The sequence below is a fragment of the Pseudorasbora parva genome, chromosome 2 (assembly GCF_024679245.1).
Source record: "Pseudorasbora parva isolate DD20220531a chromosome 2, ASM2467924v1, whole genome shotgun sequence".
NCBI lineage: Eukaryota > Metazoa > Chordata > Actinopteri > Cypriniformes > Gobionidae > Pseudorasbora > Pseudorasbora parva.
In genome coordinates, this window is record NC_090173.1 from 17,167,797 (window position 1) to 17,190,426 (window position 22,630).

At 42.9% G+C, this 22,630-nt stretch overlaps 2 protein-coding genes across 4 annotated transcripts in view; both read right to left on the reverse strand.

Moving 5' to 3' along the window:
- The window catches only part of recql5 (RecQ helicase-like 5), a 39,726-nt gene extending 36,516 nt beyond the window's left edge, over positions 1-3,210 (reverse strand). For all 3 annotated transcript variants that reach the window (XM_067457323.1, XM_067457316.1, XM_067457329.1), the window contains exons 1-2: positions 3,052-3,210; positions 2,665-2,786 (exon numbers count right to left, since the gene is read on the reverse strand). In XM_067457323.1, coding sequence (XP_067313424.1) covers positions 2,665-2,786; positions 3,052-3,145 — 216 coding nt within the window. In that variant the 5' untranslated portion in view covers positions 3,146-3,210. The remainder of the gene's footprint in view (positions 1-2,664; positions 2,787-3,051) is intronic.
- Positions 3,211-5,192: 1,982 nt separating this feature from the next.
- LOC137092909 (E3 ubiquitin-protein ligase TRIM69-like) lies at positions 5,193-20,730 on the reverse strand. Its single transcript, XM_067457450.1, has 10 exons — positions 20,581-20,730; positions 16,996-17,078; positions 10,604-10,702; positions 9,302-9,403; positions 9,040-9,174; positions 8,153-8,290; positions 8,012-8,063; positions 7,444-7,470; positions 7,305-7,331; positions 5,193-6,259 (listed from the first exon to the last, which is right to left on the reverse strand). Exons 2-10 carry the CDS (start codon positions 17,056-17,058, stop codon positions 5,700-5,702), a joined length of 1,203 nt encoding a protein of 400 aa, XP_067313551.1. The 5' UTR covers positions 17,059-17,078; positions 20,581-20,730; the 3' UTR covers positions 5,193-5,699.
- Between the last annotated feature and the right edge of the window lie 1,900 nt (positions 20,731-22,630).

Consider the following 22,630-nt stretch of genomic DNA (forward strand, 5'->3'; position numbering starts at 1 on the left):
GCGAACGGCGGTCTTTCGAATCAGCTGACCGCGACTCTGGAAGACTTGGAGTTAAGCTTTTCTCTGAGAAAAGAACAAAGAACGGCACTGAAGTCATTCTTAAAAAGGGAAGATGTGTTCGAGGGAAGGGAAGAGTTTTGCCGACCGGATACGGTGAATGTTTAATCTATCAACAAGCTCTGCTTCACCTTCGTTGCTCTGGTTGGCGCAGCGCTATCCTATCACGTGCAGAGGGAGTTTGAAAGACAAGCGTTTATCCCGCCCCTCGGATTGAGCTGTCAATGGTGAGTTTCCAGACCAAACATCTTGATGTGGGTCTGACTTTTTAGGCTAGAACGGAGGTCTTACCGGTGTCGAACGACATGAGGGGGAATAATTAATGACTGAATTTTCATTTATGGGTGAACTAACCCTTTAAAGGCATAGTCCGCCGAAAAATAAACATTAGCCCATGATTTACTCACCCTTAAGTCATCCTAGGTGTATATGACTTTCTTCTTTCCGACAAATACAATCTGAGTTATATTAAAAAATGTCCTGGCTCTTCCAAGCTTTATAACAGCAGTGAATGGCAGTCCAAAATGTATAATATATATATTTTAATATAACTCAGATTGTTTCATCTGAAAGAAGAATGAGGAAGGAGCAGAGAAGCATCTGGACAGTGAACGAAGCATGAATGCGTAAGTGTGTTTTCACTCCCTCCTAGCCTCATTTGATCTCAAACAGCTCATCACTTTACATACCCACAAATCTTTTCAGAACATTCAACTCTCTCCTCTGTCCCCCTCCACCACTTCTTTATCTGAAGACCATTTAGATCATTTCTTCCCTGATAAAACAACAACCACAGGCAGACTTTAAGATCAGCCACTTCCACAGCCGGAAATCTTCTCTCCTCTTTCTCTACACTCACTTAGACAGTAGTATCTAAACTTCTCTTCTCCAGCCATCCAACCACCTGTCATCTAGACCCCATCCCCTCACACCCTTAACAAGCCATCTCTCCTACACTCCTTCCAGCACTCACACACCTCTCTGCACTGGCACTTTCCACTTTAATACCACAAGATACCACATTAAAGCAGGCTCAGGTAACCCCACTGCTTAAAAAAAAAACAGATTAAACATGTAACTTGTAGATGGCTACAGACCTGTCTCTCTCCTTCCATTCATAGCGAAAACACTTGAACAATTTGTTTTCAAACAGGTTTCATTTTTCCTCACACAGTTTAATCAGCTGGACGTAAACCAGTCAGGTTTCAAAAGGGACCACTCAACTGAGACTGCATTACTTTCGGTCCTTGTTTCGGTCAACTGCTGCCCGTGACACTGTGAATAATCAGATTCTTCTGTGCACCCTCCCATCACTGGGCATCACACTGGCTTCAGTCTTATCTCACAGGTAGATCTTTCAAGGTTGCCTAGAGAGGGGAGGTATCCAATGCAAATCAACTAACCACGGGTGTTCCTCAGGGCTCAGTGCTTGGACCTCTCCTCTTCTCCATTTACACAACATCATTGAGACCCATCGCAGGCACATAGTTTACCATACCATCGTTATGCTGATGACACACAGCTCTACCTCTCATTTCAACCAGATGATCCCACAGTAGCTGCACAAACCTCAAGCTTTCTGGCGGACATCTCGGCGTGAAAGAAAGAACATAACCTGCAGCTCGACCTGGCAAAGACAGAACTTCTCGTGTTCCCTGCCAACCAGACTCTACAATCATGATTTCACCATCCAGCTAGGCTCATCCTTGATTACCCTTTCAAGGTCAGTCAGAAATCGTGGAGTGACCTTTGATGACCAGCTGTCCTTCAAAGATCAACTTTCAAAGACAGCTCAGTCATGCAGGTTTGAGCTGCACAACATCAGGAAGACCAGACCGTTACTAATAAAGCATGCAACACAGCTTCTTGTCCAAGCCCTGGTCATTTCTAGGCTTGACTACTGCAATGCGCTTCTAGCTGGACTTCCATTGCGTGTGATCAAGATGCTCAGAATGATTCAGAACGCAGTGGCACGTCTTTTCTTCAACGAGCCTAAAAGGTTACACCACTCTTCATCGGCTACCACTCGCTGCTCGCATCAAGTTCGAAGCGATGACGCTTGCTTACAGATCCACCCAAGTCTCAGCACCCATATACTTCCACTCGCTCCTATGAGTCTACTCTACACCCCCACCAGAAGCGATTGCTCGTGGTACCACCACAGAGTGGCATGAAATCACTCTCCAGAAGAATTTCGTTCTCTGTTCCTAGCTGCTGGAACAATCAGTTGAAAACTATTTTGAGTCCTTTTTGTGTTTATTCACCTCTTATTCAATCATGACAGACCGCTTCCTGTATTCCTCAGTTGTAAGTCGCTTTGGATAAAAGCGCCTGCTAAATTAATACTTGTAAATGTGGAAAGTCATATACACATAGGATGGCTTGAGGGTGAGTAAATCATGGGCTAATTTTCATTCTTGGACTAATATATATTTTAGTCCAGTATTGTATGTTTAATTGGTTTGGCCAATAAATCAGTTTAACATTAATGAAAAACATAGTTTGGTTCCTCAAAGGCTATTGTGTGTCTGCAGCTTATCCATGCTGACAGATGGCTTATTTATGTACGTGGATGGGATGAGTTGTCAACAGCATGTCTTCATTCACCTGTATGAGGGCGATAAGAGGAGAAATGACCAGAGTGATGCCGCTGGCCAGAAGAGCAGGGAGCTGATAGACCAGAGACTTGCCTGCTCCAGTGGGCATACATACAAACACATCCCTGTCACCTGCGAGAACACACACACACACACACACACACACACACACACACACACACACACACACACACACACACACACACACACACACACACAAAAACACACACACACACACACACACACACACACACACACACACACACACACACACACACACACACACACACACACACACTCAAAGCATCAGGCAACAGGAAAGCAATACTACAACTAGCATTCCCCGAGCTCCTGCCACTTATCCCATAATAACCCAGTGTAAATGTGTGATTGTCACCGTTCAGCACTGCTTTCACGGCATCTTCCTGCTGCTGAGAGCGAAACCTGTCGAATCCGAAGTGCTGCTGTAGCGCCCGATGAACGACACTCATAATAACCACAACAACAATCACAACATTCACTCAACTTTCTTTCATTGAGCTCTGGGTCGCGCATAGATGACGTCACCGTGACGCAAATATACTGCGTTCGTTTACTTTTCATATTTCAAATATTTTATTTTTCACATGCATAAATGCACGTTCAATTCACATTACAATGATTTTCTCAACTAATTTCAGTTACAAGTTACACGTACACCACATATTTATAAAAAGAAATAAAATTAAGAAGCCCTGGAGAGAATGGAGAAGGGGAAAAACACTTCAGCTGCGGTGTATCCAAAATGGTCAATGTTTATGATGTCTTTATTCAAAGTATTGCTTGTATTTTATTATTCTATTATGATTCTTTTCTTATGCTTTTCTTTTATATGCTATTGAATTCTTTAATCATTTACTAATATATATATATATATATATATATATATATATATATATATATATATATATATATATATATATATATATATATATATATATATATATATATATATATATATATATATATATAACATCAGTGCATACAGTAGAATATATATATACCGGTATGTTGATGATGATGTTTTACATTATACTTAATTTGATTGTGAAATTCTTTTCCTTTCCCCCGTTTGGTCATTTATATAAAAGTGAGTAAATTAATATGAAATGTATTTATTTTTTTGTTTTTTGTGGTGTAACACGTTAAAATTCAACATCTGAATTATAACTTGACCAATGCCTAAATAATAATTAAACACGTTTTCAATTTTTTATTTTTATTCATCGCTCAAAGCATGACACAATTCACCTCACAACATAATGCATGTTTACGTGATCTTTAAATAATGTGCAAACATCTGACAGATAAATAAGTGTGAACACACAGGGTTGAGCTTATAACCATTTATTATTCACATAAAGTGCGTTTTGGTGATTGGAGTTTGTCAGATGAATGTGAAAGTGCAGACAGGGCAGGTAGACACTATATAATAAGGTGCAGACAGACGCAGGTTCAGAAGTACCACAGAAGCAGTAGCTGAAAGAGATCGTACACTACCTTGATGAAATTATTGGTCTTGACCCCTATGGATCACTGACAGCCATAAGAACTGACCAACTAACATGGCCCAGTGGTTTATCTAATGCTAATGAGGTCTAGAACACTGGTTCTCAACTGGTTTTGCTTCAGGACTGTACATTTATACATCGAACGACCCAACACAGCATGTCCTAGCATCAAACACTCACATTTCTCAATCTTGCGATGACCTGCATATGTTCAACAATACACACAAGGATTAACAAAAGGATTGGCTGAAGAAGAAAACTGAGCTTGAGGAGTTTCTAATTTTCTTTTGAATTTCAGTTGTTTCTCACATTATGGTTGACACAAACCCTGCTAATTCTCATTGCAAGTGAACCTGTGTTTGATGTAGTCTGAGTCATATTTTATTTGACCTTGCTTCGTTTTCTTCAAGGTTTTAGAGAATGAGGGGATGTCTGTGAACTAAGTGATGAACTTGTGTAAAGTTACTTTTTAAAGGCGCTGTATGTAGAGTTCAGAAACTCTTGTTAATAGCAACACCGGTGGCCGTTGAGTGAATTGCAGCCTAAAATTGTATTACTCCTTCTCAGACTGAACGAAGTTCTCTTTTGTTCTTCACTTAGAAGTTAGAAGTAAAAAGTACCTTGCAGCAATTCCACTTATTTTGCTGCCCTAACTATTTAAACATCACTAACTTGAATGTGCGAGGCTTCCGGTCTCGTCCACTTACCGTTTTTTCAGCTGTACAAAAAATATTAAGTAGGCCTGCTGCTTAATATTGTACTTTATTCTCATATTACACTGTAAAAAGTGATCAGCCGCTTTGACTTTAAAAAGTGAGGAAACTCGTTGCCCTGAAATTATTAAGTAAATAAACTTCATGCATAATTAAAAAAAATCAGTTTTGTGGAATTGATTTTGTGGAACTTATATTTTTCAATTACGCATGAATTTTATTTAATTAAAAAATGTTTACATTAAGTCAACTGATCACTGCAGAAGCCCTTTATTCCCATGTTTCAACTTTATTCTCAAAATATTATGACTTCATTCTTGAAATGTTTTGACTTTTTCTTCGTAATTTAAAATGTATGACTTTATTCTCAAAATATTACGACTTTATTCTCATGTTTTGAATTTAATCTCATAATTTTTACCTTATTTTCCAAATATTATGACTTTATTCTCATTTTGCTATGACTTTATTATCGTAATTTTTACTTCCCATAAATCCCCATAATGTTTCAACTTTATTCTCAAAATATTACGACTTAATTCTTGTAACGTTTCAACTTTATCTATATCTTTATCTATCCAACTTTGCGCATCTGGTGGTGGTGGGGTTTGGGGGGCTAATATCCTGTTGCAAAATAAGGCGAATATACAATTCTTGTACATAAAAAAGTATTTGTTGCACTTTTTGCATTCTTTCTCTGCCATCTCTGAAATTTTGGGCTGTGACCGGTTGAGAACCACTGCTCTAGAGATTAAGCACTGGGCTCAGGAGTCGACGGGGTCTCAACCCCACAGGCACATGCCAGGACACAGACAGTGGCCCCTGTTCCCGGGCGATCTGATCACCAGGTCCTTCACGATCTCCACCGTTCCGAAGAGCGGGAAGAGCTTTTCTCCAAATGTCTCGTTGTAGGTGTAGATGTGGGAGCGGTTCTCCACGTCATAGAAGGACAGCTGGCCCTGGAGGAAGTCCAGGTAGACGCCGACCTTCCGAGGGATTAAGGTGGCCGGCAGGGCAGTGAAGGGCACGGTGAGGGCCTTCAGCTCCGTGCCGCGCTCCAGCCGCAGGGTCAGGTATCCGGTGTCTGTGTTCAGAGACTTGAAGCCCTTACGCAAGGCTGACTCTTTGGCCACGCCGATACGCCAGTCCATTTCCCCAACATCCACCTCCCAGTACTGCCGGCCAGAGGCGAAGCCTTCGGATCCGACCGCACACCACCAACCGTCGAAGCGCTGGTGATAGTTGGGCACGTCTTTGCGCTTGAAACCACAGCGCATGCGCCTCTCATCCTCGGAGATCAGCAGGTCAGGATTGGCTGTGTCCAGGTCAAGGGTAACCTCCACTACGACGGAATGAATGGAGGGTCAAGACTAATAAATCAATTTATAAACTATGAATCAGTCAAAATGGTCATCAAATTGGTCATCATTTTAAAGGAACTGTATGTAAGAAATGTATTTCAATGAATCATAAAATGGCCCTGATATGTCCCTAGACATTAAGAAATCATGTTCATTTCAAATACATCTATCACTGACAACAGTAGTCCGGCCAGGATATTGTCATTTAAAAGTTGCTGTTGCAGCCCTCAACTGATGTTGATGTTGACATGTGTTTTGGCCTGAAGCTCCGCCCTCCACCTATCGACCAATCATGAAGTCAGTAGTGTTTCAGCATCTGGGTTGCCAGATCTGCTCTAGTTACCACAGCTGCAGCTACAAACGTTCCTGCTGATCCTGAGTCTATCTGGCAACCTCATGTCGGGGGGAGGGGGAGAGGGATACACCGCTCTACAGTCATTTAAAAGTGATTGCAGTATCAGTTTTGGCCACAATCTTACATACACTTCATTTAAGTCATCAAAGCCAAGCTAACAGAAAACCATTAAAGGGATAGTTCACCCAAAAATGAAAGGTCTGTCATCGTTTATTCTCCCTCATCTTGTTACAAACCTGTATGAGTTTCTTTGCTCTGTTGAACACAAGAGAAGATAGAGTGAAGAAAGTTTGTAACCAGGCCCCTTTAGGGCACCATTGACTTCCATAGTCAAGTTAAAAATACTATGAAAGTCAATGGTGCACCAGACCTGTTCAGGTTCCCATATTCTTCACTCTACTTTCTAGTTCAACAGAAGAATGAAACTCATACAGGTTTAGAAAAACTTGAGGGAGAAAAAATTATGACAGAATTGTAATTTTGGAGTGAACTATCCCTTTAACGACCCCAAACTTTTGATCAGTAGTGTATCTGTTGAACTCACAATCTTATCGAATGTGAGCTGAGTCTAATGTGAGAAACGCTATTTGTATGATGCACATATATGGGGGTACTTTTCAATTATGAGTTTCCAATAGTTATGATGTCTTTGCAGTCAGAACACGTCTTACCTCCTGCATCACTGATCCAGTCCCACACTAAAGACAACAAAAGCGACGATTAGCTCAAGTTCATAGTCTTAATATTCAACCCACACTATAATTGCAAAGCTGTCTGGAATATATTTAGAAGAAATTACAAGTGACTCACCTATGTGAGGAATATATGGGGTGGCGCCTAGTGAGTGAACAACAAAAAAGAGAATTAAGCTAAAAATGTAAAGGTGAAAGAGTTTTTGGTAACACTTTATTTTACAGTGTCCTTGTTACATTTGTTACATTTAGTTACTATAGGAATAACTATAAATTATGCATAATTACATGCAAATAACCCTAAACCTAACCCTATAGTAAGTACAAGTAGTTCATTACTATTACTCGGTACTTAAATGTATACTTACATTGTAACATGGACACCTTAAAATAAAGTGTAACCGATTTTTTAATACCATGCGCAATTTATACCTACCACCTGGCAGACACATGAACGTATTTTCATCTAAACAAATATAATTCAACTGCAAACTTAATACAGATGCTCAATTCTTAATCCAATGAAGTTATTGTGTTTGCATGCGCATCACATGTCCGGGGAGAAAATCAGAAAAGCACTCTGCCTTTACCATATTCAGGTTTGTTGACAACAACTAAAGTCATTTATAGTACAATATATTAATGATATTGGAGAGATATTGAAGACACTGAAGAGATGAGCTGACCTATTTTCTGGCTCCTCTGTTTCCACATGAGCCACTTTTGGGGAATGTTTTCCTGAACACACGGATAAATCACAAAGGTTTTTGTGTTACTATAAAGTTTGTGTCAAGCTGAAGTTCCTGTAATGTGACTGTACTTCATACCTTGTCCAGGTCTTTGTTGACGAGTGTCCAGAACACCAGCTCCACGGCCGACTGCAGGGTGGACATCCGGCCTCTTTTCCAGTGATTCTCAAAGTCATCCAAAGCTGCCACCACCTGCTCTCCAGGCCAGACACTCTGCTGCACACGGAGGAGGGGGAAATGATGCACTCAGTGCATCTGACATGACACTATTCACCCCAAAAATGAATAATCAAAACATCGCATTCAGGTCTGAGGATGTCATTTAAAACCTGTGTGATTGGAAGCTTCCTCAACTGAACACCAAGGAAGCTCGGCTCTTTTCCATACACTTTAAAGGTGCTTCATGTGAAATGCTTCATGTGAGTCTCAGGTTTTGACATTTTGTTCAGTTTTCAATCAATCATTTAACCTTGTAAAACCTGGCATAGGTCAATTTTTTTCTTAAATTGAAATAAAAAATAAAAAAAACATGAAAGTTTGTATTTTTTGTTGTGTATCATCTTCATGTAACATATAGTGAGAGTATAAAGCTATAAAAAAAAAATATTTAGAGACCCAAAAAGAAAAAACGCAATTTGGTGCAATTTGCTGATATTTATATGACAAGAATTACGACAAAATCCTGATGTTTGTCATGTTAATCAATGAGATCTTTATAACAGTATAAGTGTTTTTTGCTAGTTTCAGCTCGACGCAGTTCTCGTTAAACTACCAAAAGTGGATTCGGACATGACCTAAGTGCACGTGTGCCAAGCGGTTTAGACCATGCGCTCAGATCTTTAAAAAAGGGCCCTTTGTTTAATAAGCAGGATGTCTGATTGTAGTCATGTCTAATACAGTAGTCTTTTAAGGATTAAACAGAAAGCCATTGAGGCGGTGGCAGATGCGGTGTGATGTGTGCGTACCTCAGGTTGGGCCCTCAGATCTTTGGTCCAGGTGAGGATGAGTCTCTTGGCGCTCTCCATGTCCTGCTCGCTGCTCAGAGCAAGATCCTTCCAGTCGCTGCTCTCTGGCCAGCCGTCCGTCTGCATCGGTCTTTTCTGTTATGACGATATTTGATGACAAAACCTAGTGAGCTGTCTACACAGGCAACCTTCAAAAAGCACATTTATTTGCAGGATTTCGGTTTCCGTGAGTGCAGAAAACCGGTAGAAATACGTATCTGACCTTGCTCTCTAGCAGCGATGCCCACTCCAGAATGAAGGCCCTGCAGGAGAGAGTGGGCCAAACATCCTCGCCCTTTGAGACGTGCTCCAAAACCTCCGCCCGCTGAGAGAAGACAGATTTTACATTTAAATATGTTTGGATCACTTTGTCTAAAAGCAATAAAAGTTACATAGTATTTTTGGATGCACTGGCAAGCTTTACCGATTGCAAAAAAAAAATGTGAATATCTCTCTACTGTTTTTTTTAATAACAGAAAATACAAATTAAGGTATTTGGAAGCTATCTTTAATTATTGTAAGTTATATTATAGTAACTAAAACAGAACGTCAACTAACAAAGTGAAAATTTTACTTTCATTGAATAGCTAAATTAGCTTTTGTTTATGGTGCAATTATTCTAGTTAAATATCAATAACAAGAAATGATTCGGATTATAATAAAGTCTTTTTACTTTGTATTAATATTTTTGTCTGTGAAAGGAAATGTTTTTGATTTATATAAAATCAAAATGTAATAAATATAATTTAAAAAAAGCACATTTAGCTAAAAAAAACTAATTAGAGTAATTGTAATTTAAAAAAACATAAAATAATTATATAAAAGTGTAATTTACAGACAAAGCATTCGGAGATCATTTCCTTATGGTGTGTGATGCAGCTGCTGTCAGTTGACTGCTTTATTACAATAGTTTCTTTGCAAACTCTCCATTACACTTTGCCTCGCTAATAAAACAAAATGCTCCGAACAAACATATAATCCTATAATCTGGGACGCCATTAAAATAAACCATCCACTAGTTTCCGATGCTGGGATCCTTCTGAAGTCTGTACAGAGACTCAAATGAGCTGTTTAAACTTCTTTCACTCTTGCATTTGTCCTGTTGTCGGCAGACTCAAGTGCGTGGAAGTATGTCAGAAACTGAACACTCATCTGTATACTGTATCAGTTTGATTTGCTTTTGACAAAACGCTCACATCCAGTCTAAGAAATTATTAGCCAAAAAGTGACTGAACGATAGTGGGCGGGGCCTATAGATCTATAACTATTGGTCAGTGTTTTGCTCTGCAGACGGTCATATGCGAATGTGTTTGCCAGTGTGATGTCACAGATCCTGCAATATCTAAACTAGCTGTTTTTGGAGCTTGATTGAATAAATGCTTTGTTTTATATGTCAAAAGATCAAGGCAAATCTGATTTCTCACGTCATGGCCCCTTTAAATTCTGCATTCGCCCAACCTTTCCTGCATGTGATTATTCATCTATCATCCACTCTGATCTATCAGTCATGTATCTGTGGCTGTACCTGACAGACGCGTCCCAGATCCTTGGCGAGGTTCACAACGAACTGCTGGTTCTCTTCCAGCGGTTCTCGCTTCTCATTCTTCGCCTTCTTACGAAAGTCCTGTAAGCAAAAACAAAAAAATCTTTATTAAAGCTATTTCAATTCCAGTCTTGGTGACGGACTGCCCACAGGCCTTATTCATGAAACATAAGAAGAACAAATTCAACAGATACATTTTTTTTTACTTATGATGGACAGAAATCCGCTGCCCCTAAAAAACACATTAAAACAAAACGTCTCAGGTTACGTATGTAACCCTAGTTCCCTGAGGGAACGAGACGCTGCGTCGAAACGCTGTGAGAACGCCTCTGCGTTAATGCGTCGTGAAGCGCCTGTAGAACCATTCCATCGGAAAAAAGATCGATCGTCGGCGTGATGACGTCATCGACCGGAAGCTATAAAACGTCCGCGAAAACAAACAGGAACTAACTTCTGATAAAGCCTGAAGTAAGTGATCACGGACATGCCGGGAGTATGGCAAAGCGACGCAGCGTCTCGTTCCCTCAGGGAACTAGGGTTACATACGTAACCTGAGACGTTCCCTTTCGGGGAACTCGAGCTGCGTCGAAACGCTGTGAGAACGCTTATACCCACAACGCCATAGGACCAAGTGTCTCGTATGTGTGAAGCCGAAGCGCACACGGTTACGAGAGTACCTGTGCCCCAACAGCAGATGCCAGGTCTAGTTCGTAGAACCTGACGAAGGTTAAAGGAGACGACCATCCGGCCGCGTTACAAATATCGTGGAGGGAAGCCCCCGACAAAAGTGCTTTAGAAGCAGCCATACCCCTGGTTGAATGCGCCCGGACAGCCAGTGGAGACTGGTGCCCGGCCGCCTCATAAGCAAGTGAGATGGCCTCGACCACCCACTTGCTCATCCTCTGCTTAGATACTGGGGCCCCTTCTAGGGGGCCCGAAACAGACAAACAGCTGATCAGTTTTCCTCCACAGGGCAGCTCTGTGGACATAGTATCTAGTGCTCTAACAGGGCACAGCAGATTAATCCTTCCTGGTCTGACGTCGTGAAAGGAGGAGGACAGAATGCTTGAAGAGTAATGGGGCCCCGTGGGCTCGTAGGAACCTTGGGGACATAACCCGGCCTGGGATGTAGAAATCCCCGGCGCAAACTCTAGACATGAGGGCCCTACAGACAGGGACTGAATATCTCTTATTCTTTTGAGAGATGAAATAGCCAAAAGGAATATAGTCCTGAGGTGAGGAACTTATCCGACACCTCCTCCAAGGGTTCAAACGGAGGCTCGGACAAGCCCCGCAAAACACAGGCTAAGTCCCATGCTGGGACCCTCGAGTGCATAACAGGCCTCAACCTTAAAGTGCCACGGAGGAAACGTGTAATCAGAGGGTGTCTTTCCCAAGACACTCCACCCAAAGGGACGTGGAAGGCACCCAAGGCCGCCACGTACGCCTTTATTGTGGAGGGGGTCAACCCTGCCGAGAACCTTGCCTGCAGAAACTCCAGCACTGTACCAACCGGGCAGTTAACTGGGTCCCACTGGCGTTCTCTGCACCATGCTGAGAAAAGTTTCCCTTTCAGAGCGTACAGTTTCCTCGTAGACGGAGCTCTGGAGTGAAGGATGGTCTCTACGACCTCGGCCGAGAGACCTTCCTCTATGAGCCTAGCCCCCTCAGAGGCCAGGCCCACAGTTTCCACATCTCTGGGCGTGGGTGCAGGAATCTCCCGCCCGCCTGAGAGAGTAGATCCCTCCTGGTCGGAATCTCCATCGGAGAGCCTTCCAGGAAAGATATCAGGTCCGAAAACCATACTCGGGTCGGCCAGTACGGAGCCACTAGAAGTACCTGGGCCCCGTCCCGGCGTACCCTCTCCAGAACTCCTGGAAGCAAGACAATCGGGGGGAAGGCGTACAGAGGTGGCCTCGGCCACCCCTGCACCGTGGCATCCAACCCCAGCGGGGCTGGATGGGTCAGAGAAACCACTGCGGGCAGTGAGAACTCTCCGCCGAAGCAAATAGCTCCCATATACCTTCCATAGGAGCTCCACCACTTCTGGGTGGAGTCTCCATTCCCCGGGCCTCGGCCCCTGCCTCGACAGGCTGTCTGCTTCCTGATTCAGGACCCCCGGGATATATACTGCTCTGACTGACAGCAATTTCCCTTGGGCCCACAGGAGGACCCGATGTGCCACTTTGTCCAACGGACGGGACCTCAGACCCCCCTGGTGATTTATATAGACGACCACCGATGTGTTGTCTGCACATGGTGGCCCCTGAGGTCGGGCAGGAACTGTTTCAATGCAAGAAACACTGCGAGCATCTCTAGCCGATTTACGTGCCAGTGCCGCTAATGTTCCTGCCATAGACCCTGGGATGAGCGACCACTCATGGTCGCCCCCCCAGCCCGTGAGAGAGGCATCTGTCGTTAGCGTTACGCGACGAACATGAGCCCCTAACACGGGACCCTGAGATAGCAACCCCGGGTTTTCCCACATGACCAGAGCACGTAGGCATCGCCGCGTGACTGTGATCGTGCGGAGCGGATTTCCCCTCGGGGAGAATCCCTTTGTTTTGAGCCACCACTGCAGTGGCCTCATGTACAGTAGGCCAAGAGGTATTACATTGGACGCTGCTGCCATGAGACCTAACAGTTTCTGGAACTGTTTCACAGTGACGGCCCGGCCTAGCTTCTGTTCTTTGACTGCTGCCAGGATCGATGCTATGCGTGTTGGCGATAATTGCGCCCGCATTATTACCGAGTCCCAGTTCACACCTAGAAAAGTGGTTCTCTAAGCCGGAGAAAGCACACTCTTCTTGGCGCTCAGCCTCAACCCCAACTTCGACATATGCGCGAGAACAGCATCTCGATGCTGAACCGCCATCTGCTCTGTATTCGCTAGAATCAGCCAGTCGTCGATATACCTCAGTATGCGGATGCCCTGTAGACGCAACGGCGCCAGTTCTGCATCCACACACTTGGTAAATGTGCGGGGTGACAGTGCTAGACCGAAAGGAAGCTAATGTCGGGCATAAGCCCCATCCTTCTTCGGCACGATGAAGTAACGGCTGTAAAACCCAGACTCCCTGCTGGGAGGGGAAACCCTCTCTATAGCCCCTTTTTGCAGGAGTGTCTGTACTTCCTGTACCATTACCAGAGCCTGCTCCGGGCCCACCTCTGTAGGTAGGACACCGCTGCAGGACCCAATGAGATATATTCGATTGACGTTTCCACTCGTCTAGAGAATCTACTAAGGGAACCAGCCTCTCGAGGCTGGCCTCTGGTGTACTTTGAGCAACAAGCCCAGTGCCCTGAAGCGGCGGACCGGCAGGGAACGACTGACTTGACTGCTCGGGAGCCCCCCGAAGGGGGAGCGGACCACCCTCGAGTGGCCCGCGGGGACCGCCTGCGCCCCGTCATTGCGGCGGGGTTGGCCGCGCGGCCCCCAGAGGGCGCTGCAGGACAACGGGTACCGTAGGCAGAGGTAAACACCGTTTCCCTTCGGAGGGGACTACCCTCAGCGTCCTTTTGTTTCTCCTGCCCTCCGAGGAGGGGGCGGCCCACCCTCAGGTGGCCCGCGGAGACCGACTGCGCCCCGGCATTGCGGCGGGGTTGGCAGCGCGGCCCCCAAAGGGTGCCGCAGGGAAAACGGGTACCGTAGGCAGGGGTAAACACCGTTTCCCTACGGGGGAACCACCCTCAGCGTCCTGGCGCTTCTTCATACCCATACTGTTTCAGCCCAGCGATGTTACTATAGACCGAAGTCTGTGGGCTGAAAACGCGGTATGATGCCGGTCTCCTCCACGATCTTGCCACCTCAGTGTGCAAGTCGTGAAAGAACGGCAAGCCCCGCCGCTGAGGCTCTGAAGCGCGAGAAGGCAGGAATCTCTCTAATTTACTTGCACGTTTACTTCCTGCCTCGTATCTCTCGGTTGGCCAGTCTATGTTAAGCCTGGCCACCGATTGCGTCAGAACCTCAACGAGCTCCTCGCATGCAGGGGACTGAAGTGGCGAGTCTTCAGTCTCGATGCTTTCAACGTCCACCTCCTCAGAGCTGGACAGATGAAGCACCGGCGACTCTCTCGGGGGGGAAGAAACCGCCATGCGTGCTTCCATGCCCCGAGAAGAGCCGCTGGATGGTGCAGGTGAGGGCAGAGATAAGGCAGCGCCCGTCTCTAACCCCTCTGCAACATCCAATTGTGATCCCCACGACTGCAGCCTCCGCTCCGCCTCGTCGGCAGCGGGACCAGAGCCGCGGGGAACACGAGCCGAGGCACCCTCCTCAAAGAGTGCCCGGCGGGAGCGCAGCGTTCTCAGTGGCATACGCTCACAGTGCTCGCAAGCAGCCCCCTCGAGGGCTGCCTGGGCATGCTGCGCTCCCAAGCAGGCTACACAAAGAGAGTGTGTATCCCCACTCGTGATGAAACGTGGGCAGGGATGAACACAACTCTTAAAACTGCTTTCACTCGCCATAATTCTCTATCTATTTTATTTTCTCTTTGTTTTGTTAATATATATGAAATATTTAACAAAAAGGGTGGAAAAACTCTTCAATAGACAGACAAAAACACCAAATAGACAGACAGGTTCACACAGATCGCTTGCTGAAGGCTCAGAAGCTAGTTCCTGTTTGTTTTCGCGGACGTTTTATAGCTTCCGGTCGATGACGTCATCACGCCGACGATCGATCTTTTTTCCGATGGAATGGTTCTACAGGCGCTTCACGACGCATTAACGCAGAGGCGTTCTCACAGCGTTTCGACGCAGCTCGAGTTCCCCGAAAGGGAACACAATGTGATTGCCCTCTATGCATGTCAGTCATTTGATCTATTCCTGTCGTATGGGCAGTTCAGTAAGCTGTAATGTAGACCAGACTTTATGCTGATAGACAGTCAAAAGTTCGACTACTTGAGACTATACACCGATCAGGCATAGCATTATGACCAGATGACTGATTATCTCTTCATCACGGCACCTGTTAGTGGGTGGAATATATTAGGCAGCAAGTGATTTTGTCCTCAAAGTGTTAGAAACAGGATCAATGGGCAAGCTTAAGGATTTGAACGAGTTTGACAAGGGCCAAATTGTGATGCTAGCGACTGGGTCAGATCATCTCCAAAACTGCAGCTCTTGTGGGGTGGTCTGCAGTGATCAGTATCTGAAAAGTGCTCCAAGAAAATAACAGTGGTGAACCGCAGACAGGGGCATGGCAGGCCAAGGCTCATTGATGCACGTGGAGACCGAAGGCTGGCACGTGTGGTCCGATCAAACAGATGAGCTACTGTAGCTCAAATTGCACAAGAAGTTAATACTCGTTATAGAAAGGTGTCAGGATACACAGTGAATCGCAGTTTGTTGCGTATGGGGCTGCATAGCTGCAGACCAGTCAGGGTGCCCATGCTGACCCCTGTCCACCGCCAAAAGCAGCAACTGTGGGCAGGTGAGCATCAGAACTGGACCACGGAGCAATGGAAGAAGGTGGCCTGGTCTGATGAATGGCCTGGGTGCATGTGCGTCGCTTACCTGGGGAACACATGGCACCAGGATGCACTATGGGAAAAAGTCAAGCCAGCGGAAGCAGTGTGATGCTTTGGGCAATGTTCTGCTGGGAAACCTTGGGTCCTGCATCCATGTGGATATTACTTTGACACATACCATCAACCTAAGCATTGTTGCAGACCATGTACACTCTTTCATGGAAACATTATCCCCTAGTGGCTGTGGCCTCTTTCAGCAGGATAATACGCCCCGTCACTAAGCAAAAATGGTTCAGGAATGGTTTGATGAGCACAACAACGAGATTGAGGTGTTGACTTGGCCTCTTGACTTTGACTTTGGATCTCAATCCAATCGAGCATCTGTGGGAACTACTGAACAAACAAATCCGATACATGGAGTCCCCATCTCACAACTTACAGGACTTAAAGGATCTGCTGCTAACATCTTGGTGCCAGATACCACAGCACACAGGAGTCTAGTGGAGTAAGCAGCAGAAGGGGGATCTACACAATATTAGGAAGGTGGTCATAATGTTATGTCTGATTGGTGTATATTAAGGCATGTTGTCATTTCAAACAGTAAAAGTTGTTCATGAAGGCAACAGCAAACAAACAAGGACAGTGTTTGATTAAAATGCAGCTCATGTGTGATCTACTTCCTCTGTCTTTGTCTCACGAGCAGCAAAAGACCCATTTGCTATTGAAATCGGTTACAAATGACCAGCTAAAAGAGCCTTTTATCTCACTTTTGGACTACAGGATAGAAAAGAAGGGCGAACTTTGTTATGCCAACTGATGCCAAAGCTTTTCAAGCAATAGGTTCACCAATGTCCTTCTTTTTAGCATGTAATCCACTCAGACTACCAAGATATTTTTGCAAGGTACCTTAAACTTCTCTGCAATGTTCTTGGTTGGTTCGACCAGAAACTGAAGACACTGCATCATCATGGCTGGTGCTCACAGAAATCCTTCAAGAAAAGAGCAAATACCAACAGAGAAAACAGGAAATGAAAAAGGCTTGATACACAGAAAAGCATGTGCTGATCTAGGTGACCGTTTGTTGACTTTCACAGCAGATCAATGATTAAACACAAAGCAGATTTATATGACTGATTTGTATGACCAAAACAGTCACACCTTGCCCGTGACCTAAATAAAACAACACTTCAGGAGTTCAATGTTGACACGACATATAAACCCTTAAAAGCTAAATTGTACCGAATGTGCACTTCAAATCCTAAAAGTATATTTTCATCCTAACATCTGGTAATTCTGACCTGAAACTCATTTTTAAAAATACAAATATATATAAAAAATAAATGTTCATCGGAGATCCAAGACCTTAGGACTTTTGTCGCACTTGAACCATGAATGTACACAAAAGAAATTGACTGGACTCAAGGAGTTTATGTGGTTATAATACATTTTAAAAATTACCCTGTTAGGAATGAGTGGAATGCTTTAATATACAGAACATATACAATAAACCTAAATGCAAACTAAAATGCTAAAACTTTACCAAAAATTATTTTATAATGTATACCGTACATGTGTACCTGAAAGCATACTGAATGACTTTAGGACCCAGCGGAACATTTGCTCCATATAGAGCTATAAGGCAATCTAGCCAATAGCAAAACAAAGCACATGTAAAGAGCTTCATTATAAGTCCTGCCCTGTTATTCAATATTACATATAAAGTTAATATATTTTAAATGAACTAAATTGCAATCATCATTACAAATGTAATCACAAATATATTTAAAAAATAAACAACATACAAAAGAAATTACATTAAAGTATGTTTTAGTTTATCATAAACGCTTATCAGTTCATTCTGCAGTATTAACCATATTTTAAAGACAATAGAAGTGATTATGAAAATACATCTGTATATGTATTTTCATAATCACTTCTATTGTCTTTGCAATATGGTTATAGTCCTAGTTAAAGCTACACTGTGTGATATTTTCCCCCATCTAGCGGTGTAAAGGTATATGACCATCCAGTGAATAATAGTTTCTATTCCTCTCCATTCTGATTTAGTTTTAAAGGTGAACTATGTAGTATTTTTGCAGTAAAATATCCAAAAACCACTAGGCCGGTGTAATATCCCAGAAGTTTCCAACTATTTGTAAATTGTGAGAAAATTGCTATTTTAACTAAGGACAGGGACGTTTCAACATTGCATTTGAGGGAGTCGCCTGTCAATTGCGTCATATCTGCACTACCCTCGGTTTCGGCTTTTATTTGGCAGGAGCGCTTTACTCTTAGCAGTGTGAACAAGTGAACGCACGGAGTAAAGTCATAACATCGTTTTAAACACACTTAAATGTATCTAATATGATAAACAGAGCTGCATTACCTCATAATCATAACCGGAAGAGCGGATCTGTGCAGACGCCCGGCGAATGTGTCCCGTCCCGTCATAATAAAAGTCCCGGTATTCGCGAGGCGGGTATTTGTTTAACAATCACTCCAGCAGCTGTGCTCAGCTCCACAACACTCGGTCCTGCTCTGCTTTAGACTACAGTAACGTTAATAACGTATGCATGAACGTGATTTCTGCCCAAGTCCTATTTTCCACCGGCTGTGATGAGAAGACCACATCTTCCAAGATGCTGCGCTCACACTTTGCGTCATCAAACTACGATTTGTTTTGAATAGGCGCCCTCCAGTGGACGGAAAGCTCCATAGTGCACCTTTAACTCCTACGGTGGCCGATTTAGTCCAAGATTAACACGGCAATCACCCTCTTCACATTCGACACGGTGCCATCGAGTGTGAAAACGTGAAAGATGAAGTTTGAATTTACGGGTATGTCCCTCTTTGGCTAATGTACTTTTAAAGATGGAGGGGCAACATGGCGACCTGCATTCGAACCCCTCACCCGTATGTATTTTCAATGGCATATTATAAACTTACCAGAATACTTTATTACTTGAAAGAAGTAAATATACATTAATGAGCACATATCTTTTTGAAAGAACTAACTGTTTTTAGCTAAGAATAAACTAAAAAAGTTACACAGTGTAGCTTTAAGTGGGTAAAAAAAATGCATTTAATAATAATGTAATTATAGCATATTATTTGCAATTGTAATTATTAGCATATTACAGACTCATTGGGCCACTGAATCCGCATTAACGACAACAGTTGGGGCATCAGCCTTAGTCCTAATGGGTTGTTATCTTAGCTATCCAAATCCAGTGTTGTGTATTTTCCGTACGTGAGTATTTGTTGTAGCTGGCTATAAAAAAAAAAAATAAAAAAAAAAAACGTTGTGTACTCTGCTAATTAATTGAGATTTCTTACAGCTCTTACAGGTTGTTGGCTTTGTTTGTTTCGTTGCTTCTATTGCTCTACCCTTTTTTTTGTAAGTCGCTTTGGATAAAAGCGTCTGCTAAATGATTAAATGTAAATGTAATTATTTTAAAGTATATTATTTCCATAAAAATAACTCCTAAATATCCAAAAGTGTACTTTTTCACAATGGAAGTATGACAGCAAAACTAAATTTGATCATTTTCTGAAGATAATAAGTGTGCAATATTCTCCATCATGATACCAGAGGGTTGTGGGCAATTTTTTTCACCCAGTTTTGGTGGATAATCAGCAAACACTACTAAAAATAATACAAAGCATAATCAGCCTCTTTTAGATCATTATTAAAAATAACTATCAATGCAAAAGCTACATGCATCATTTGAATAGCCTATAAATATCTGGGGATGAACGCACACGTGACGTAAAGCAGTCTGTAATTCAGATTATCCAAACAACTCCTGTCAGCAAGCTTGAAGACTAATTTAACATGAATCTTACTTATATAAATATCGCTTTGAAAGACTAAATGATTTAATTAATGGCTAATTTAAATGGGCCATTAAATATAGATCAGTAATTGATATACATGTAACTGCAAATATATATAAATGTAACTAATAACATCTCAGTGGCAGACTATTATACAAAGCAATCCTAACTGTGTTTCGAAATATGACAACACAAATTATAATTATTTGTAGCTTAATTCCTGAAGACAGTCAGACCTAAAAAAAATGTTACATCATAGCACTCTATAAACTAAGAGTTTTAAATACGTGCATTGCAACAACAAAAAAGAGGGAAAAAAAGATGAAAATCTGTGAGATGTTATGACTGCATTGTAAACAGTCTAGACCTGCTGAGTAAAGGCTGGAGAAGGCACATGACTTTGGTGCACTGCACAAGATCTTTCATGTATATTGATGAGGTAATGCCCTTGAATGACATTCTCAAACCAGTCGCACACAACATCATCTGCAGGATCTTCACACTGCGAGAGTTTGTCAACAACGCCATGCTGTCTTTTCATGACGTATGTGAGAAAACGACAAGCCGCGAAATGTTTGCAGGAAACAGATATGCAGAAATAAAACCATGCGTAGCTGCGTATGTCTCAATCTGTGCATGCACTGATCGCTGTACCTGCAGGAGGTGTGCTGTCTGTGTCGCTGGATGGATCCTTCGCGAGAGAAAGTCAGTGGAGAATGAAGACTGCAGCGAACACTTGACCTTGTTTACGTACAGTGACTTCGCAGAGCCGAACACGAGCCGAGTGTCATTCGGGGGTTTCCGGAAAACAGACGCGGAATGCGAGCGACTCCATGTTTATTGTGGCATAAGGTACGCGAGTTTTATTGTTCTAACTAGGATTTTACATTATACAATTATTACATTATACTTTATAACAGCAGAACATAGTTATCTGACAAAAAAGTATAGTTCAATAAAATAAAATATGAATTTAAGAAATCAGTGTGTGTGTGTGTGTGTGTGTGTGTGTGTGTGTGTGTGTGTGTGTGTGTGTGTGTGTGTGTGTGTGTGTGTGTGTGTGTGTGTGTGTGTGTGTGTGTGTGTGTGTGTGTGTGTGTGTGTGTGTGTGTGTGTGTGTGTGTGTGTGTGTGTGTGTGTGTGTGTGTGTGTGTGTGAGCCTGTTTATGTGGTTTATGAGGACACAAATTTGTATAACTACATGGGTATTACACTGGTATTACACTATAAATGTGGTTTATGAGGACATATCAAATGTCCTCATAATTCAAATGGCCTTAAAAACATACTAGATTATGTTTTTTTGAGAAAGTAAAAATGCAGAATGTTTCCTGTGATGGGTAGGTTTAGGGGCAGGGGCAGTGTAAGGGGATAGAAAATACAGTTTGTACAGTATAAAAACCATTACGCCTATGGAGAGTCCCTGTAAACCATATAGACCAACATGTGTGTGTGTGTGTGTGTGTGTGTGTGTGTGTGTGTGTGTGTGTGTGTGTGTGTGTGTGTGTGTGTGTGTGTGTGTGTGTGTGTGTGTGTGTGTGTGTGTGTGTCTGTGTCTGTGTCTGTGTCTGTGTCCTTGTTTATATTACATTGTGGGGACCAAATAAGTAAAACCTGAGGTCACCTTGTGGGAACCAGCCAGCGGTCCCCACTTTTCAAATGGCTTAGAAATAATACTGGATGAGATTTTTTGAGAAAGTCAAAATGCAGAATTTTTCCTTGTGATGGGGTCTAGGTTGAGAGGCAGTGTAGGGGGATAGAAAATACGGTTTGTACAGTATAAGCCATACGTCTATATGGAGAGTCCGCACAAAGATAGCCAACCAGACACGCACGCGTGTGTGCGTGCGTGTGTGTATAGCTCTGTGTGCCCAGTAATTAATACACTGTTTCCCACCAGCTGGCAACCTGTGGTGTTAGAATAATATAGGGTAAACTGGGGTGTGCATTATAGCACATACAAACTAAAACAGACACTCCAATATGGAAAGCACATTTCAAAATAAAAACTGCCATTTTCTGTTATTAAACACAAGAGAAAATTCTATACGGTGAACCTTTAAAGCAGGATTGAAGAATAGGCCCTAATGCAAATTCAGATCCCACTGTTTTGACTCAGTTTTGTGCTCAAATTTTATTCAAAAATGGTGGTGTGAAAATTTTTGAATTTTGAATTCTGCCTAAATAAATATGTCACGTCTGTTCTGTTTAGTTTCATTATCATGGACTTTCAGTGTTTATAAATTCATCACATTTGTTTCTTTGGCTGCGTCCGAAACCTGGAAAATGCTGCCTTCGGAGGACACATTTGAAGGCAGGAAGGCATCAAGCAACGTCCAAATCTAATGTTAGCTTCACTCCCTGTCTCCTGAGATGCCTTCATCTGATCGATTTTTGAAGGCAGCACACATGTATCCTTTGCTGCCTTTGATATCACACAATCCTGTGCTTTCCATTCAGTGACAGTTGAGCTTGGAAAATAAGATGGCGTCCTAAGGTTGTGTTTGCTGGTCAGTTTGTGTGTAAATGTATGTTTTTAACCAATATTTTCCACTTCTGATGTAATTTCTAGTGAGAAATGACTAATGTAGTAATTAAATATGTGTTTAGTTCTCACCAAAGCTCACTCTATTTTGCTGTAGATCATTAAACTGTTACACTGCCTTAGAAGTCTGTCTGAAATCAGTTTTGTAAGGTCCCTTCG